At 40.0% G+C, this 20,221-nt stretch overlaps 2 protein-coding genes and 1 long non-coding RNA gene across 4 annotated transcripts in view; 2 read left to right on the forward strand and 1 right to left on the reverse strand.

Annotated features, from left to right (window-relative positions):
- Positions 1–3,432, reverse strand: part of FMR1 (fragile X messenger ribonucleoprotein 1) — a 38,227-nt gene extending 34,795 nt beyond the window's left edge. Inside the window, exon 1 of the mRNA XM_074392060.1 lies at positions 3,380–3,432. The gene's annotated coding sequence lies outside the window, so the exon portion shown is untranslated. The remainder of the gene's footprint in view (positions 1–3,379) is intronic.
- On the forward strand, positions 2,104–3,762 carry LOC141582720 (uncharacterized). Its single transcript, XM_074391571.1, has 3 exons — positions 2,104–2,119; positions 2,833–3,161; positions 3,329–3,762. Exons 1-3 carry the CDS (start codon positions 2,104–2,106, stop codon positions 3,698–3,700), a joined length of 717 nt encoding a protein of 238 aa, XP_074247672.1. The 3' UTR covers positions 3,701–3,762.
- Positions 3,763–3,918: 156 nt separating this feature from the next.
- On the forward strand, positions 3,919–16,035 carry LOC141582807 (uncharacterized). Of its 2 annotated transcripts, none has more exons than XR_012515712.1 (5): positions 3,919–3,983; positions 4,642–4,925; positions 9,983–10,069; positions 11,992–12,097; positions 13,957–16,035. It is a non-coding gene; the product is annotated as an uncharacterized LOC141582807 (long non-coding RNA). The 2 variants fall into 2 exon arrangements; XR_012515713.1 differs by having other exon boundaries at positions 4,642–4,720.
- The last annotated feature ends 4,186 nt before the right edge of the window (positions 16,036–20,221 follow it).

Here is a 20,221-nt window from a genome sequence, read left to right on the forward strand (position 1 = left end):
ATTCTGCATCTAATTAATAATTTGGAGGTTATCAGAATACTTAGGTATGGAGTTAGAAAATACAAAGGTGAAAAAGGGGAAAATGATGTAGCCACGAGCTCCTAAAAACTAAAAAGGATAATTAAGCTCTAGGAAGGAAAGAATAAATGTGGTTGACCCAAATAATTCACTTCCTCGAAGTACAGAGTAACACCTTTATGCAAAGTTAGCTCAAGAAACTTCAGAGAAAACATGCTGCAAGTTTATTTACACTTTATGCAAGTTGTTTTATAAACTTATAAACCTTATACAAGTTTATTTATAGTAAAACTGATTTTACTACATTTCACTTAGCATCTGAAATGACATGTTAGACCACTAATACCTTCATTAAAGATTTTCTTTTGATTACATACTTTATCATATTTAGCTGCTAGCTGCCATACTACTGCTCACCAAATTAAAGTCTGTCTGTAAATACTGAAAAAATGAAGCATAATCTAACAACAAAATTAAAATGTAGCACAATTATACCATATGACAATAAGGAATCAGAAATCAGAGGCTGTATTTTCAGAAACAAAAGGGTTCTTATGTCTCCAATTTGCGATGTATCCATCTTTAGTAATTTTCAAAAAACCTACAAATCTTAGGATTTATTAGGGCATTCATATTGGAATGATATGCATTCTACATTTAAAATGGAGTTAATTCATTACCATTCTCAATGCATCAAAACTTCTAGTCCAAAGAAAACAAATTATGTGGGGCACATGCCCCTAGAATAAAGGCTTTATTTCATCACTATTCATTTAGAAAATAGTTTGTAAAGATTTCATGAGGTGTAAGTCAAAGTGTCTTCATATCTTAAATAGCACCCGCAGGGCATTGTAAGTTGTACACGGGACCAACTTTTTCTAAGTCAAATACCTAAGCTTAAAAGTAGTGGCTCTGGTAATTACTAAATCTAACTTAAGTTTTTAAGAAGAAACACCAGAAAAAGAGAGCTGTCCTTGGAAATATGGTGGTTATGTTAAGCAAATCAAAGTCTGAATTCAATTATACCTAAGTTGTTTGATTTGTTTAGTTTTTAAAACTTTTCTATTAATTTGAACAAGGTTCCTATTTATTTTTCCATAAATGTAACACTTCTCCATAGTAGTTCATTTATAATTGGTTTTTATTTCACATCTTTCCTGTCCATCCCACTGGACAAGCAACTCAGTTTACTTTCGCTTTACTTTTATAACTCACAGTAATATTATAAGTCATAAAAAAAACTCTGAGCTTTTTGTTACCGAAACCATTTTTCCATCAGTGCAGACCATTTGACATTTTCTTAGAAATCAAAATTAAATAAATATAAAACAGCAATTTGTCTGACACACACTTGTTCAAGTATTACATTTCTCCTCAGGGAACTAAGGGGCAACCAATCTATTCTTCATTTACCTTCAAGTTAAACAGCTTTGTTACAAAACAAAACCCCAAAAGGGGGGAATTAATAGGAAAAACAGAAGAAATTTCTTATATTCCAGTCAGTTTGGAAGCAAAATCACTGGAGCAAATCCTAAGTGGCTGGAAGAGAACAGTAAGTACTTCAAGGCCAGAATGTGCTACTTGTCGTCTGTGGTAAGTAAACTTTAGTGGCATCCAACCTAAGCTGATATCACAGATCAATCAGAATCCTGCTTACCCATTAGCCCTTACTCATACATATATATGTATATACAGAGTTATTAGTGGCAGAAATCTAGTGACCAAACCCACTAATCTAGGACCCTGAACGATTCTACGCAAACTCACCAGAAAAAATTATGGGTCAATAAAATCAATGCAATTAAAATTTTGACTGCAGAGTCAACTGAAACAACTGCATATTCGTGAGACTGTTAAGAACATAAACGTGGGGGTACTTTGTGCCTCCTTTTACAGCGAAAGGTTTTATCTTTGCGCTCAAAGTATGGAACAGTTTACATAGTTTACTCATTTATGAAATATACTGATCTCCAAATGTCTTCATACAATTGGTAAACCCAGAATATATTAAAGTCAAATTGTTTCTTTTCCTAGCCAAACTTGTGATGTTTGAAACATTCAAGTCATTCTATAATAAATTTAAGAATGGTGTTGGACAATGGTAATAGCTATTTTCCATGCTTCCTTCCACGTGCACCTTCTATTGCCAAAATACTGTAGTAAGGTGGGATATTATTTACATAGATTATAGACATTCAAGAGGAAATGAGAATTATAGATTAATAGATCTACAGCAACTACATACCAACAAACGCACTCCTGCTACATCAAATTTGTAAATCTTCCTTTTAAAAATGAAAGGTGTTAGTTGATCTGCAATGGTGTAACTTTAAAAAGCACAGTAAACCCATGGATCCCTAAGACTCAACAATTCAGTCCACTGCCACACCACAAATTCAAAGGAAATATGGTCAGTTCTTAAGGGCACAAAAATATTTTCGCTCAGTTTAAAAAATGTCCTAGTAATATACTCTCTGTTAATTTCCTGAAGTTCCATGGCATATATTTAGGTCTCTGGAAACTTACACACACACACACACACACACACACACACACAAACATACACTTTTTAAGTCACAGAGTTGCTAATGGTTTTAGACGCTGAAGCGTATGCATTCCTGAATTTACCCCGTTTAACAAAAGGGGGGGCAAGAATATTCACGATGATCAACGTCTTCAATGCATTGCTGAGCCATGTTAGGGTCTTCGTGAAACTTTTGGATATAAAATCTCCGAAATCCACAAAGAGAAGCCACTAAAAATCAGTTGCCATTGTGATTTGTGCCGACTACCGCTTCTTACTATTCTTCACAGCCCTCGCCCAGAGCAGGGGAGCTCTCCGAAGTCCCAATGCTGGACCGGAAAAGAGAAGCCAAAGGAGACCTGAAACCCTCTTGTCGCTGCAGGAGGCGGCCCGGCTGAAGCGCCCACCGGTCCTCCACAACTACCCACACGTCGGGCCCGGATCCCGCTGGGAGAAGATATTTAGGAAAGAAGGAAGAAGCCGTCTCCGTCACTTAGCGCGGATTTCGGCCCTTCCCGCCCCGGCTCCTGTACCTGCCGCCTGCCCTCGCCCATCCCCAGCTCACCCCGGCGGGGCTCAGAGCCGAAAGGGAACCCTGTCCTCGTTCGTCTCTCATCCCGTTAGGCGCTAGGGCCTCTCGGAGTCGGAGCGGGGCTCGAGGGGCTTCCTACAGGCCCCAAGTCCAGTCCTTCCCTCCCAATCAACATCCCGCCGAGCGTGCCCTGGCACCCAGGCGCGGAGCTGGGGTAGAGGGCCCCGGGCCTGCCTCCCGCCAACGCCAAGAAGAAAAAGGAGGGAAGGAAGGGCGAAGATGGGGCCTGCCCTGGAGCCAAGTACCTTGTAGAAAGCGCCATTGGAGCCCCGCACTTCCACCACCAGCTCCTCCATCTTCTCTTCAGCCCTGCTAGCGCCGGGAGCCCGCCCCCGAGAGGTGGGCTGCGGGCGCTCGAGGCCCAACCGCCGCCGCCGCCGCCGCCGCCGCCGCCGCCGCCGCCGCCGCCGCCGCCGCCGTCGCCGCCGCCGCCGCCGCCGCCGCCGCCGCCGCCGCCGCCGCTGCGCTGCCGCACGCCCCCTGGCAGCGGCGCCTCCGTCACCGCCGCCGCCCGCGCTCGCCGTCGGCCCGCCGCCCGCTCAGAGGCGGCCCTCCACCGGAAGTGAAACCGAAACGGAGCTGAGCGCCTGACTGAGGCCGAACCCTCGGCCCGCTGCGCGTGTAAACACTGAAACTGCGTCACGTGATCAACGCTGTTCCCTCCCCCCGCGGGCTCAGCCCCTCGGCCCCGCCCTCTCGCTTCCAGTGGCAGGGGAGCGCGCGCATGCGCGTTCCTGGGAACGGGCCAGAGTGCCGGATCAAACGTCAGATGCGCGGGCCGGGCGTGCGCGGGCTCGGCGGAGGGCGGGAAGGCTGAAGGGCGGCGACAGGTCGCACCGCCTCGCTAGGGTCAGAACTCTCATTTCTGCAGAGGTGCATGCTGTGTCGTGTGAAATCAACTTCATCCGGTTATCCCATTGACCTCGCTAGGATTCCGGGGGCATGTCTGGTTTGGTTTGATTCAATGTAGCGCAGAGCCTGATTGAGCGGGAGGTGGAGTGGAAGGTGAGAGTAAGGGTGGAGTAGATTGAAGAAGGCTTTGAACTAGGAACAGTGGCAACCAGGGTGACCTTGGCTTTCGAGACCCATAGAGGCAGAGGGTGAAGAGTCACGCCCTCTCTCACCAGATTTTGGGCTTTCCTGTGGAGACATCCTGGGCCCTTTCAGGGACAATGTATTGAGTCAGGACCTCAAAATGTTAACCTTTCCTCACACCCAGCTGTGACCCACGTACTTGCCTTTCCTCAATTTATTTTCATACTTTCACTTGACACACTTTAAAAAATAGTGTTAAGCACTTCTTAATGTCTTTGAAGTTCGTTTCTACCCCTACTGTATGCGCACCCTGTGTCGGGGTGAGCATGTGTCTGGCAGTCATGGGTCCTGTCTACAGGGACCGATGCACCTGCTTGCAACCCTTTACCTTCTACTCTAAAACAAAGCCCAACTTTTTCTTATTCCTGTTTCTGCGCCGTGCTTATAGCTGTGTTGATCCATGTTTCCTTAGGGATGCTGGTATCCAACTGAGAAGTTTATGGAGCACGTATCATGTGCCAGGCACTGTGCTAAGTGCTAGCGAGAAATTGGTGAGTAAAACAGAAAAGAGAAAAGACAAGATTACCATCATTGAACTTGGAACCTAGCGAAATAGATGGACATAAATTATCCTGGTAAGAAAATGAAGAGTTGCAGTTGCGATAAGGGCTACGAAGAATAGGTGCATCCATGATGACATAACATGACCCAGTCTGGGGTGGAGAATCAGAAATGATTCCAGCTGGAATATGGCAGGTGAGAGTTAACTGTAGCACTGAGTTGGCAAAGGCAGGATGACTGAGTTGGCAAAGGCAGGTGCCCCAGAATGAGAAGCTGTTGGTGCTGGTGGAATGCCAACTTTAAAGCAATGGATTTAGGGCCACATTCCTCAAGGCCATAGTAAACAGGAAAGACCTTTTTGGACTACTGTCTTTGGAGTAGTCACTTGAGACCAAGACTTCAATAGGGCTGAAAGAGAATCTCATCATAGATTGAATGGGAGCAGAGCATTAACTGTACCTCCAATGTATTATAGTAAAACGGGACACATTGATTAGAATAATTATACCTCTCCACGTGTAAGGTGTTGTTCAATTAACCCAGGCCTTAAAAATAGATCAACTCTTCACAACTATCTTTATTGCAAGCCACACTCATCCTGAACCTGTGATGCACTTTCATCCTTTCATGTCTCTACACATCCTTCCTGAGCCCCATAGAGGCCCTGCCCCTTAAGGTCTTCAGCTGGATTCCTATTAGCTAGTTATTTTATTTCAGGTACAGAGAGTTAACTTTGCTCCTCCGTTTTCAGCACATTGTCGTATCAGTCCCTTCAAGGTCCTTGTTTTATATTATTTTATATTGTTTATATGATTTTTTCCTCATCTTTCTCAATTCCCACTCTCATTCTTCCAGACACTAACTGCAATATGTTTGATATAGATCCTTGATAATTTAAGACAGAGAATGTTTTGTTTATACCTCTTGCATTTACAGAGGTGGTGTTGGACTGTAAATCTCTATTTCCCACTGTTTTACTTAACACTATGTTTTTGAGCTATACCCACATTGCTGTGTGTACACCTAGTTTGCTACTGAATATGCTATAGATTTTATTCATACATATCCTTACTGATGGGGCATCTAGCTTGCTGCCAACTCCCTGAAGTCATACTGTGGTGAAAACCCTTGGGAATTTCTTTACAAACCTTTACCAGAACTTATCTTGTGCTCTTGTAGAGCTTTGTGCAAACCTCCTGCCTCCTCATTACACTGCTTGGCATGTAGCAGGGACTCAACAAATGTTGAATACCTCTACTATTGATGGTTAGTATACTAGAATAATTTATTTATATTTTTGTTTTCCTTATTGGATTATTAGTATCTCCCAGCCAGGGCAAATATCTTTTCTATCCTTGTGTCCCTGGCACATTAAAAGTGGTTGATTTCAAGGTATGTTCGATGAATGAATAAATAAATAGTTTTCCTCATTGCTAGTATATACTGAAACTTAGTCTTGCCCACTTGACTCTGAGTCTCAGCCTCACTCTGATCTCTAGCTTTTGATATTTCTCCTTTCAAGATAGCTTACCTGAACTCAGACACTGGGCTCAGGCCTGATCATGAGCCTGCTCTTCCAAAATCCTTTCTCTCCCTCACCTTCTCTCTCTCTCTCTCTCTCTCTCTCTCTCTCTCTCTCTCTCCAGACAACTCTTGCCTTCTAGTTCATTGCTCAAGCCTAAAACTGAGACATTTTCACCTTCTTCCACACATCAAATCCATCAGCATATCATTGCAGATTCCAGAATCTGCTTCTCATCCTTTGCTCAGCTACAACCCATAGTCCAAGCTTCCATCCTCTCTTACCTGCACTGTGGCAACAATTTCTTCGCTGGTCTCCTTGCAGTCACTATTGTCCCCTCTCTGACAGTTCTCAGCACAGAAGACAGAATGCCCTTGTTCAGGTGTCAATCAAGTCATTCTGCCACTCAGAATCCCCCAGTGACTCCCTACATCTCTCAGAGTAAAAGCCAGATTCGTTATTTATTCTGGCTTCCATGCCCTATATACTCTATATACTTCTATTATCTCCTCTATCTCACCTTCTACTTTCCCCCTTCACTTCATTCCAGTGAATGAAATCTAGTTCCCCGAGACTTTCTCCTATGTTATCTTCCAGAAGTTTTACAATTCTGTGCTTTGCATTTAGGTCTATAATCCATTTTGAGTAAATTTTTTTGTGAAAGATATAAGGTCTCTATCTAGAATAATTTTTACATATGAATGGCCAGTTATTCCAGCACCATTTGTTGAAAAGACCATTGTTTCTCATTCCAGCTATAATATTTTCTTTGTTGTTTCTTGAAAATACCAGGCAGGTTCTGTCTGTCTCCTCTCACTAGAGCGTAAGCTCAGTGAGAACAAAGATTTCCATTTGTTTAATTTACTGCTTGTCCCCAGTGCCTACCACAGTGTCGGAAACATAGTGAATGTTTACTGAATATTACATGAATGAACAGATATGTGTTGAGGACCCGGCCAAGGTTGAGTCAGTTCTCATGCCTATATTTATCTGATATTGCAATGATGCTTCAGTGTTTCTAGCCCTGCCCTGGCCCCTGGTTTCCATTAAATTGCTGCCTGTTGTCTTTGCATTGATTTATTCTCTGCTATTTCCTGCTCCTTCGCAATTTGAGCCCTCTAGAGTTTTTTTCATGCTTCAATCCCAGCTGAAAGGCCTTCTGCCCTTTCCAACTCTAAAAATCTTATGTACTCTTCGGGATCCAGCTAAAGTCACACTTCTTTCTTGACACCTTATCTGACAATTTCACTTAACTGTGACCTCTGATTTGAATGAGATATTAGAAAAAAAATTAATTAGTTGGCTTTATTTTTTAGAACAGTTTTAGATTTATGGAAAAACTAAGCAGATAGGGAGCCACTGGAGGATTCTGAGTGGCAGAGTGACTTGATTGACACCTGAACAGGGTCATTCTGTCTTTTGTGCTGAGAAATGTCAGAGAGGGGACAACAGTGACTGCAGGGAGACCAGTGAAGAAGTTGTTGCCATAATGCATGTACTACCTAATCTCCCCTCCTCCTGTACAGTTTCTCCTATTACTAACATCTTGCCTTCGTATGGTACATTTATTACAACTGACGCATTATTACTCACTCTTGGTGTTGCACAGCTCTGTGGGTTTTGAAAAATGTGTAACATATCCACCATTACAGTGTCAGCAGAACAGTTACATTGCACTAAAAGATTCCTTGTATTCCACCTATTCATCTAGTCTACCTGCAACCAACCACTGGCAATCACTGATCTTTTTACTTTCTGTAGAATTTTGCCTTTTCCAGAATGTCATAGAGTTGGAATCATATGGTAGGTAGTCTTTTCATACTGCTTTTATTTTTTTACCTAGCAATATACATTTAACATTCCTCTGTCTTTTCACGGCTTGATAGTTGTTTTTGTTGTTGTTGGGCACAATATTCTGCTGTATGGATGTACCATGGTTTGTTTATCCATTTATTTATTGAAAAACATCTTGGTTGCTTCCAGGCTTTAATAATAATGAATAAGGCTACTCTAAACATTCTTGTACAGGTTTTTGTATAGACATAAGTTTTTACCTCATTTAGGTAAATACCCAAGGAGCATGATTGCAGGATCATATGGTAAGACTATATTTTGCTTTATCAAAAATTACCGGATGGTCTCCCAAAGTGGCTGTAACAGTTTACATTTTCAGCAGCAATGAATGAAACTTCCTGTTACTCCACATCCTTGCCAGGATTTTGTGTTGCCAGTGTTTTGAATTTTGGCTATTCTAATAGGTGTGTAGTAGAATCTCAATGCTTTAGTTTGCAATTTCTATTTTTTTTTTTTTTTTGAAACGGAGTCTCGCTCTTGTCACCCAGGCTGGAGTGCAATGGCGCGATCTCGGCTCACCGCAACCTCCGCCTCCTGGGTTCAGGCAATTCTCCTGCCTCAACCTCCTGAGTAGCTGGGATTACAGGCACGCGCCACCATGCCCAGCTAATTTTTTTTGTATTTTTAGTAGAGACGGGGTTTCACCATGTTGACCAGGTTGGTCTCGATCTCTCGACCTTGTGATCCACCCGCCTCGGCCTCCCAAAGTGCTGGGATTACAGGCTTGAGCCACCGCGCCCGGCCTAGTTTGCAATTTCTTAATTACATACGGCATTGGCATTGGGCATCTTATGCTTATTTGCCATCTATATATCTTCTTTGATACAGTGTCAGCTCAGATCTAGAAGTGTTCTTTATATATTTTAAATATCAGCCCTTTATCAGATGTGTATTTTGCAAATATTTTCTCCCAGACTGTGGCTTGTCTTTTCATTCACTTAACAATGTCTTTTATAGATAAGATGTTTCTAATTTAAAAATATCAACTGTTCAGTTTTTTTCATGGATCATGCATTTAGCGTTGTATTCAAAAAGTCCTCACCAAACACAAGTTCACCTAGATTTTCTCCTATGTTATCTTACAGAAGTTTTACAGTTTTGTGTTTTGCATTTAGGTCTGTGATTCACTTTGAGTAAATTTTTGTGAAAGATATAAGGTCTGTGTCTAGATTATCTTTTTGCATGTGAATATCCAGTTATTCCAGCACCATTTATTGAAAAAACCATTGTTCCTCCATTGGATTCTTTGCTCCTTTGTCAATGATCAGTTGACTATATTTGTATGGGTCTAATTCTGGCCTCTTTATTTTGTTCCATTGATCTACAGTTGCTCTCTGTATCCATGTGTTCTGCATCATGAAACCACAGTGGCCACATGACTTCTTTGTTTTTTGTGTTTTTTTTTTTTTGCAAATATGTTCTAAACATAAGTTTACAGGGAAGTTTCTAGAAAAGCTTTTGCTTTTTTGAGAAAAGGAGACAAATTTGGCTGATATATCTTCTTTTGTAATGCCTGCTTTAGTTGTGGATGTGACACCTAAAGCTAGGGAAACCTTGAGGCTGTGTTTAAGAGAATCGAAAGCCATCATTCCATGTCAGCCTCTCAGGTAGCTGGGACTACAGACATTCATCACCAGGCCCAACTAATTTTTGTATTTTTCTGTAGAGCCGAGGTTTCACCATGTTGCCCAAGCTGGTCTCGAACTCTTGAGCTCAAGTGATCCACCCACCTTGGCCTCCCAATGTGCTGGAATTACAAGCATACGCCACCGTGTCCAGCCACCACCAGACTTATGTGAGAAAAACAAACCTCTGTTTGATTAAGTGTTCCTGAAGTGGCTTTTCAATAACCTGCATCCATATGCATTTCTGATAGAACACCTAACCTATATGGAATCTGAGGTACAAAACCAATCAGACTAATGGATAACAACTATGAAGAGCAGGAGTCAACTTGTCTACGGTGAGTCATGTTGAGGTCCACCCATTCAAAGAACTAAAGCAAAGATCAGTTGCAACATTGTTGAAATTCCAAGGACTAGAGTTTTGCTGATTGCCATTTGTTATGCACATGTGTCACATGAAATGTGGAGGGGATGTTTTCTCTGTAAACTCAAAGTGCCAGTTTCATTCCTGTAATCCCAGCACGTTGGGAGGCCAAGCTGAGAAGATTGCCTGGGAAGAGGAGTTTGAACCAAGCCTGGGCAACATAGTGAGACCCCCCTACTCTATAAGAAAGTAAGAAATTTAGCCTGGCATGGTGGTGCATGCCTATAGTGTCAGCTACTTAGGAGGAGGAGGTGGGAGGATCCCTCCAGGCCAGGAGTTTGAGGCTGCAGTGAGCTAAGATCAGGCCACTGCACCCCAGCTTGGGCAACAAAGTAAAACCCTGTCTCTAAAAACAGTTTAAGAAAGGAAAAAGAAAAAGCATTAAACCAAGGTGCCAGTGATCAGTAACATGAGAAAATGGCAATTTTCAAGGAGGTGGGAGCCATAGCAGTCTCCCTGAGCTGCACAGATGGATCTGAGAAATAAAAATAAAATTCCTAGCTTTCATTTGAATGAACAGACCCCACTTTGGCCAGGGAACTGAAGAGAAACCTTGAAAGCTGAATTCATGGCCATGACAGGATGAGATATTAGACACGGCTCATTATACCCCGTTCCTTGCTAACAGTCATAGGTTTTACTCCCTAAGGGCTAAACAGAAACCAGTCCTTTCAAAAGGCTACTAGATGATTGTCCCAGGTACAGAACAAAGACAAGACGAGGTTAATCATTTATTTACCTCTCCCCAAGAAATTTGCTTTCTCCATTGCCCTTTTTTTAAATGTTCACCTTATTTTATGTCAGTGTGGTTTTACTGGCCATTAAAGTCTCACAAATATATAATTATTTGTCTCACTGCCACCCCTCATTTTTTAAAGAAAATATATAAATACTAAACCTCCTGTGAACCTTTTCGGGAAAGACACAGCCACAGATGCTTCTGTGACTCACATATTTCCTGGGTGCACCCTCAAGCTGGCTCAATAAACCTTGATGTTTCAAGACTTATGCCGCAATCACTCATTTTGGTTATCAAATCCAACCAAAGGATAGATTTCTAAGGTTTTTACGAATTAGAAATGAGGCTCTTCTTTAATCAGTCTTCTTGGGCAATTTACTTGATCTCTCTGTGCTTCAGTTTCCTTATCCATAAAATGGGGATAATAAAAGCATGCATTTCATTGGAGGTGTTGTGAGCATCAAATGAGGTAATCTATGTAAATAAGTCAGCCAGTGTCTGCACACATTAAAGGTCGTTTCAATGATGTTAAAACTGAATTGTGGCCCTAAGTCTCTGCATATATTGCTCACATCTTCCACAAACCCACACAGAATTTTGCCTCTGAGGAGTAGCAGTCATGAGTAGTTGGTTTTCATATCAAGGAGTGCTTTAAGAGAGAGCTCTTAATACTGAAGCAGATAAATATTTCTGAGCTGCAATGGACCTTGGTTTGAGCATTAATTTGGGCTCAATGAGCTGCCAAAGTTAAGTGAACTTTTACCTGAAGGGCAGTAAACAAATTCTTTCAGAAGTGTAACTCCATTTAGAAAGAATAGTGTTTAAGGTTTTTCCAGGAGTTGATTAAGCTGGGAGGTCTGTATGTTCCTTTTGAAATGTGGAAATGTGGAATATTGTCTATCTCCAATCTCCTGGCATCTTTCTCAAAAATTATTTAAGGTAGTTACTGACTGTCACTGTCTATTGCACTTACTAGGTCAGTACATGTCACAAGTATGGCTCTGTTTATTCATCTGGTTACAGTTGACTATATATCACTTAAACCTGAAAAATATTGACTTAAATAAAGCATTTATTTATTCTTTTTATGAAACAAGAAATCTGGAGACAAGAAGTGAGGAAGTAGTCTGGTGACGCCTTCTTCTTCGCGCTAATCTTCCTTGAAATCCCCATGTTTGGAAGTTGACTCTCCTTCTCTAAACCGTGAGTTTACATTTTATGCAGGAAAAAGGATTTAAGAACAGAGTGTGCAAAAGGCACATGCCAGCTGCTCCTTTAAAAAATAGTAATCAAGAAAATACTAGCTCTCCCAGAAGGCACGTTCAGTAGATTTCTGCTTACATCTTATTGCCTGGGCACATGTTACCTGACTACATGTAGCTACAAGGAAACCCAAGGATTGTAGTCAGATACCTTGCTGTCCTAAACAGAACTGTATTTCTTTTGGAAGATGAGGATGATGTTGTTGGGCATGCAGCTTGCTGTGAATGCTACAGCCTTCATCCCGTTACTCAAAATGAGTAGTTCAACAAACTAGGCAAACTAGTTTATGGAGCAGAGTATATGGCTTAAGTGTAGAGATGTTTGCCCCAAGTCTGAATGAAAAGGTTGTCTGTTTTGAACAAGTAAAGGAAAATCCAACCTCAGTAGTATAATCCATGATTGTATTATGAAGCAATATTCTAGCGCTTTCTTAATCCTCTCTATTGACAAATATGCCTTTTTAGAATTAGTGGGAAATAATGTTTTTCATAAATTGTAGTACCTAGGCAGAGCAGGCCTCAGATCCTTCCTGTGGAACTGACATAAAAATATCCCAACCATAGCCTGTGCCACATGGGGAGACATCATCTCTACAAAAAAAAAAAAAAAAAAAAAAAAAAAAAAAAGCCAGGCATGGTGGTATGTGCCTGTAGTCCCAGCTACTCAGGAGGCTGAGGCGAGAGGATCAGCTGAGACTGGGAGGGGGAGGTGGAGGAGGCAGTCAGCCAAGATTGCACTACTGCACTCCCACCTGGGCAACAGAGCAAGACCCTGTCTCAAAAAAAAAAAAAAAAATCCCAATCATTTAAAAATTAAAGTGACAAGACTGAGAAATGTCAGTAGACCAAAGGAGACTAAAAACACATATTGACAAAATACAATGTGGTATCCTGTATTAGATCCTGGAAGAGAAAAAGGAAGGTAGTGAAAAAATGAGCGAAATCTGAAAAAAGTCTGCAATTTAGTTAATAGTAAGATACAGATGTTGCTTTCTTAGTTGTGACAAATATAACATGCTAATATAAAGTGTTAACATTAGGGGAAACTGGGTGAGGGTTATATAAGTACTCTGTATTAGCTTTGTACCTTTTTTTGTAAATTGAAAATTATTCTAAAATAAAAAAGTAATTTTTCTTCCAACATTTCTTCATTAAAAAAATTAAGGACAGCTGAGTGAAGTGGCTCACGTCTATAATCCCAGCACTATGGGAGGCTGAGACAGATGGATAGCTTGAGCCTAGGAGCTTGAAACCAGCCTGGATAATATGATAAGACCCCCATCTCTATAACAAAATAAAAAAAAAAAATTAGCTGGGCTTGGTGGTGTGTACCTGTAGTCCCAGCTACTCTGGAGGCTGAGGTGGGATGATCGCATGAGCTGGGGAGGCGGAGGTTGCTGTGAGCCGAGATTGCACCCTGCACTCCAACCTGAGTGACAGAGCCAAACTCTGTCTCAAAAAAAAAAAAAAAAAAAAGAAAAGAAAAGAAAAGAAAAAACTAAGGGAATGCTGGAGGAAAAACTATTATATGACAAAATAATTATTTACATTTAAAAAACAGCAACTTTAATCAAGATGAATGAGATCCAAATGTACTAGTAGGAGCCTAAGATATTTTCACAGCTGGAATTTTGGCATGTCCACAAAACTGCTAGTAGAATGGTCCACAATAAATCTGTTTTTTCATGAGGAATAGGAGGCCTATTACAAAAGAATGGATAGAGATATCAAGCAAATGTGTTTCAAAAACAGAGGCCTGCATGGACAGGAAGACTGATACTAAGTATATTATAATATCAGTTTTTCAGAATGTGTCCTGGCTCCAGAACCCATGGCCTCCTGCTGGAATTCTGCATATAAAAGAACCAGTAAAAGCATTCATAAAGGTGGCATACTGAGGAGGCAAGGAATCGATTGCACTGAAACAAGATCTTGATGATGATGATGATGATGATGATGATGATGATGATGATTATTAATTTGTAGAGATGGGGTCCTGGTATGTTGCCCAAGCTGGTCTCAACCTCCTGGCCTCAAGCTATCCTCCCTCAACATCCCGACGTGGCAAGCTACACTTTAAACATGCTATTATTATTCATGGAAACTGACCAACTAATTATTCAGAAGAAATTAATTCTTCAACATTAGCATTTGGGGCTGGGATGTTTTCACTAAACCCAGATAGTTACTGAGTATTTTTTCCCAAGGCCACAAGTCTTGGGAAAATAATAGTTTGTTTGCTTTTCTTTTGTTTTCTTTTTCTTAGACTTAAAATCTTGGCTTGAGGCTGTGGTATCTGAGCTGGCAGATGGAGAATTTGGACTGTCTAATAAAAGTTGAGAAAGTGCAGATTGTAAAAGATGGGAGGGGTTGTTACGTAGACAGTATTATTGGATGGGAGGGAAATCTATAGTATTAACAGTTCAGTAGTAGTTCTGGCATTAGGCATACAGGACAGGAATAAACTCAGCAAGGCATCGGAGATCCCCTGGCCCCTAACCCTGTTAGGTCACATTGAGCTCCTCGTGCATGCGTAGCCAAAACCAGCCACAATGAAAGATGCCATAAGTCAGATTGGCAAAGTAAATCAGAAAGACCTGTGGAAGAAAAGCTGCATTGCCTAGCTTCAGAGCTCAAAGAGTCTGACTGCAGGCACCAGGAAGACATAGAATTAGGGAAAAAAGCTTTTCAGAAAACTGAACTCTGGGGAGACAGGCTTGACTGAGCCCTGCCCCCAAGTTAAATTGCTGCTGAAAACAGGTGCTGATTGGACATGCAAACTGAGAACTGCTAGTATTACCAGCCACAAGAAAAGAGTTCATTTGAAGCAGTTAAATTCCTGAAGAATATATTAATGGGTCCCATCCAAGTCTCAGTAGGAATTTCAACTTCTAGTTGACCTCTTATGGTTCTGGCAAAACCATACACCATTCTTGAGGATTTTATGGACTCTTCACCAGATTACTTGGAAGGAACAGGCTTTGTGCTTTATCACTGTGTAGATCATGAGGTAACCACAGAGTGAAAAATAGAGTTATTTTGGATGTTTTTGTCTTTTTTATTGAAGTGCAATTTACATAAAGTACAATTTACAGGCTTTGATGTGTGGTTCTATGAGTTTTGATAAATCATCACAATTGTACAACCACAATCTCGCCCTCTCATACCTAGCCCTGGCAAAAACTTACCTATTTTCTTTCCCTATAGTTTTACCTTTCCCAGAATGTCACATTAATGGAATTATACACAATATGTTCCCTTTGGAGTCTGAATTTGTGCACTTAGAAAAATGCTTTTGAACTTTGTCTATTTTGTTGCATGTTTCAGTAGTTTATTACTTTGTATTGCTGAGTAGTAGTGCATTATGTGCATATATGGACATGTACCACAGCTTAATCATTGTTGAGAAGACACTAGGTTGTTTTCTCTTTTAGGAGATTATGAATAAACATGGTATAAAAATTTGCATAGAAATATGTATGTGAATACAGGTTTTTTATTCTCTCAGGTTAATATACAGAAGTGGGATTGCTGGTTTGTATGGTAATTGTATGCTTACTATTATAAGAAATTGCTAGCTGATTTTTGAAAGTGGTTATTTTGCATTGCCACCAGCGATATATGCTGCTGAACATTTTTGCCAGCACTGGGCATTGTCATTAAAAAAAATTGCCATCCTAATAGGTGTGAAGTGATATCACATATGGGTTTTAATTTATATTTTCCTCATGAGTAGCATGTTAAATTCATGTGTTTACTATCCATTGTATATCTTCTATAGTAAACTGCTCGTAAGTCTTTTGCCCATTTTCAAAAAGGCTGTTTATTTCTCTTAATATTCTGTTTTAATACAGTACAATTTATTTATTCTTTATAGATTGGGCTTTATGTGTCCTACCAAATAAAATTTTTACTTACCCGAAGATGGTAAAGGTGTCTTTCCTATGTTATAGTCTAGAAGTTCTATGGTTTTAGATTCTAGGTTTAGGTTTATCATCTATTTCAATTTTTAAAATTTTGAATCTATTTTTTCTTTTCTTTCTTTTACTTCCTTCCTTCCTTTCTTCCTTCCTTCTTTCTTTCTCTCTTTCTTTTCTTTTTTTTTTTTTTCTTTTGAGACAGGGTCTGGTTCTGCTGCCCAGGATGGAATGCAGTGGTGCAATCTTGGCTCACTGCAACCTCTGCCTCCTGTGCTCAAGAGATCCTCTCACCTCAGCCTCCTACGTATCTAGGAGTACAGGTACATGCCACCACACCTGGCTAATTTTTGTGTTTTTTGTATAGACACGGTTTTACCATGTTGCCTAGGCTGGTCTTGAAGTACTGAGCTCAAGTGATCTGCCCACCTTGGCCTCCCAAAGTGCTAGGATTACAGGCATGAGCCACCATGCTCAGCCTCATCCATTTCAGTTTAACTTTTGTATAAAATTCATTTTTTTTCAAATAGATATCCAATTGTTCCTGAACCAAATGTAGAGGTTAGGCTGAAAGATGGGAGGTGAAAAGAGATAAAGGTCTTTTTAAAGGATAAGGAGATGAGGTTAGGGTGAGGTGAAAGTATTCTAAATGTTTTATCTTACTGACATTGAAAAAAATGGGGAAGAAATAGAACATTGTGATGGAGGCAACATTTACTATTTACTATTTTAAGTAAATACTAAAGAAGTATGTGTATTAGAAGAAAGAAAAAAATAGCAAATGAAGTAAATAGAAGATATAAAGCAAGATGTAAAACAAAATAATACATGTGAGACTTTATATTTGAATGGACTGATCTCTCTCATTAAACTACAGAGACAGAAAGGAGATTTGAAATACACTTAAATAAATTGATACATATTTAATTTAAGGGGATGGGCAAAAAATATTAGGCAAATGCAAATAAAAAAGAATGCAAGTAGAAGGGTTTTTTTTTTTTTTTCTAGTAAATCTGCTTTAGTTCTTTGTAGATTCTGGATATGAGCCTTTGTCAGATGGGTAGATTGCAAAAATTTTTACCCATTCTGTTGGTTGCTGGTTCACTCTAATGATTGTTTCTTTTGTTGTGCAGAAGCTCTTAAGTTTAATTAGATCTCATTTGTCTATTTTGGCTTTTGTTGCCATTACTTTTGGTGTTTTAGTCGTGAAGTCCTTCCCTTTGTCTATGTCCTGTTTCTCGATGGACAGCACACCTGGGCCTGCCTTGGGCCTGGGGGAACTCACCCACAGCACCTTGAAGAGAAGAATAAGAGGCTAGCTGGCTTTACCACCTGCTGATTATAGAGCCCCAGGGCCTTGAGCAAATGTAGGCTGTAGCCAGATAGTGGTTACAGCAAGCTTTGGAAAGCATCTAGTGCTGTGCTTGCTTCAGGCATGACCCAGGGCTGTTCTAGTAGTGGTGGATGCAGGGGTACTTAAAGTCACTCCACCCCTAGCTCCAGGTAGCTCAGAACAGAGAAAGAGACTCTATTTGTTTGGGAGAAAGTAAAGAAAGAGAACAAGAGTCTCTGCCTGGTAATTCAGAGAAGTCTTTCAGATACTACTCAAGACCACCAAGGTGGTACCTCTATGAGTCTGCAAGAACCACAGAGTTACAGGGCTTGGGCTACCCCCTAATGCAGATATGGGTTAGATCACAACACTGAAGTCCTTTTGAGTACCTGGAAAGCCTTCCTAAGAAAGATTGGCACCAATCTTTGAAGACTTTGAAGACTTTGAAGACTTTGTAGACTTTGAAGACTACAATAAATGCCTAACTCTTCAATGCCCAGACACAGATGAACATCCAAGAGTATCAACATCATCTAGGAAAAGGACCTCACCAAATGAACTAAATAAGGCAGTAAGGACCAATTGTGGAGAAACAGAAATGTGAACTTTCAGACAGAAAATTTAAAATAACTGTGTTGAGGAGACTCAAAAAAATTTAACACAGAAAAGAAATTTAGAATTCTATCAGATAAATTTAACAAAGAGACAAAAATAAAGGAATCAAGCAGAAATTCTGAACTTGAAAGATGCAATTGACCTACAGAAGAATACATTAGATTCTCTTAATAGCAGAATTATAAAGCACAAGAGATAATTAGTGAGCTTGAAGACAGGCTATTTGAAAGTACACAGTTACAGGACACAAAACAGAGTGAAAACACAATGAAGCAGACCATACAGAATCTAGAGAATGCCTCAAAATGGCAAATCTAAGGGTTATTGTCCTTAAAGAGGAGGTAGAAAAAGAGAAGGGATAAAAAGTTTATTAAAAGGGACAATTACAGAGAACTTCCCAAACCTAGAGAGAGAGATCAACATTCAATTATAAGGTTATAGAACACTAAGCAGATTTAACCCCCAAAAGACTACTTTCAGGCATTTAATAATCAAACTCCCAAAGGTCAAGGATAAAGAAGGGATCTTAAATGCAGCAAGATAAAATAAACAGATAACATACAATGGATTCCCAATACATCTGACAGCGGATTTCTCACTGAAAACCCTATAGACCAGGAGAGCATGGACTAGCATATTTAAAGTGTTAAAGGAAAAAATATTTTACCCTAGAATAGTATATCCTAAGAATATCCTTCAAATCTGAAGGAGAAATACATTTCCAGACAAACAAAAGCTGAGGGATTTCATCAATACCAGAGCTGTCCTACAAGAAATGCTAAAAGAAGTACTTTAATCAGAAAGAAAATGATGTTAATGAGCAGTAAGAAATCATCTGAAGATGTACAACTCAATGGCAATAATAAGTATATAGAAAAATGCACAATTTTATAACACTGTAACTGTGATGAGTGAAATCCTCTTAAGTAGAAAGACTAAAGGATAAACCAATTAAAAGTAATAACTAAAATGACTTTTCAAGACATAGTACAATAAGATATAAATAGAAACAACAAAAAGAAAGTTGGAGGAAAAGTTAAGATGTAGAATTAGGTTATTAGGTTTCTTTTTGTTTGTCTCTTTGTTTATGCAAACAGTATTAACTTCTTATAAGCTTAAAATAATGGGTTCTAAGATAGTACTTGCAAGCTTTATGGTAACCTCAAATCAAAAAACATGTAATGAGTACAAAAAAAAATCAAAAGTAAGAAATTAAAACCACCAGATAAAATCGTCTTCCCTAAAAAGAATACAGGAAGGAAGGGAAGAAGGAAGAGAAGACCACAAAACCACCAGAAAGCAAATAACAAAAAAGCAGAAGTCATTACTTACCAATAATAACAATGAATATAAATGGGCTAAACACTCCAATAGAGTGGCTGAATGGATTTAAAAAAAAGCAAGACACAATGATTGGTTGCCTACAAGAAGTGCATTTCACCTATAAAGACAGATATAGACTGAAAATAAAGGGATGGGAAAAGATTTTGCATGCAGATGGAAACCAAGAAAAAGCAGGAGTAGCTATACTTACAACAGAAAAAATATATTTCAAAACAAAAACTATATGAAGAGACAAAGAAGGATAATATATAATGATAAAGGGGCCAATTCAGCAATGGGATATAGCAATTGTAAATATATATGCATCCAGCATTGGGGCACCCAGATATGTAAGGCAAATAGTATTAGAGCTAAGGAGAGAAAATGGACCCCAGTACAATAATACCTGGAGACTTTAACACCCAACTGTCAGCACTGGACAGATCTTCCAAACAGAAAATGAACAAAGAGGCCGGGCGCAGTGGCTCAAGCCTGTAATCCGAGCACTTTGGGAGGCTGAGGCAGGTGGATCACTAGGTCGAGAGATCGAGACCATCCTGGTCAACACGGTGAAACCCCGTCTCTACTAAAAATCTAAAAAATTAGCTGGGCATGGTGGTGCGTGCCTGTAATCCCAGCTACTCAGGAGGCTGAGGCAGGAGAATTGCCTGAACCCAGGAGGCGGAGATTGCGGTGAGTCGAGATCGCGCCATTGCACTCCAGCCTGGATAACAAGAGCGAAACTCTGTCTCAAAAAAAAAAAAAAAAAAAAAAAAAAGAACAAAGAAGCATCAGAATTAATCTAAACTGTAGACCAAATGAACCTAATACATATTTACAGAACGTTTCATCCAACATTTGTAAAATACACCTTCTT

The sequence above is a fragment of the Saimiri boliviensis genome, chromosome X (assembly GCF_048565385.1).
Source record: "Saimiri boliviensis isolate mSaiBol1 chromosome X, mSaiBol1.pri, whole genome shotgun sequence".
NCBI lineage: Eukaryota > Metazoa > Chordata > Mammalia > Primates > Cebidae > Saimiri > Saimiri boliviensis.

Bases quoted from the DNA above. Each gene is read 5' to 3' on its own strand.
- LOC141582720 (XM_074391571.1), top strand. The intron at 3,162-3,328 runs GTTAGGCGCTAG...AACGCCAAGAAG, and splicing joins CCTCGTTCGTCTCTCATCCC to AAAAAGGAGGGAAGGAAGGG.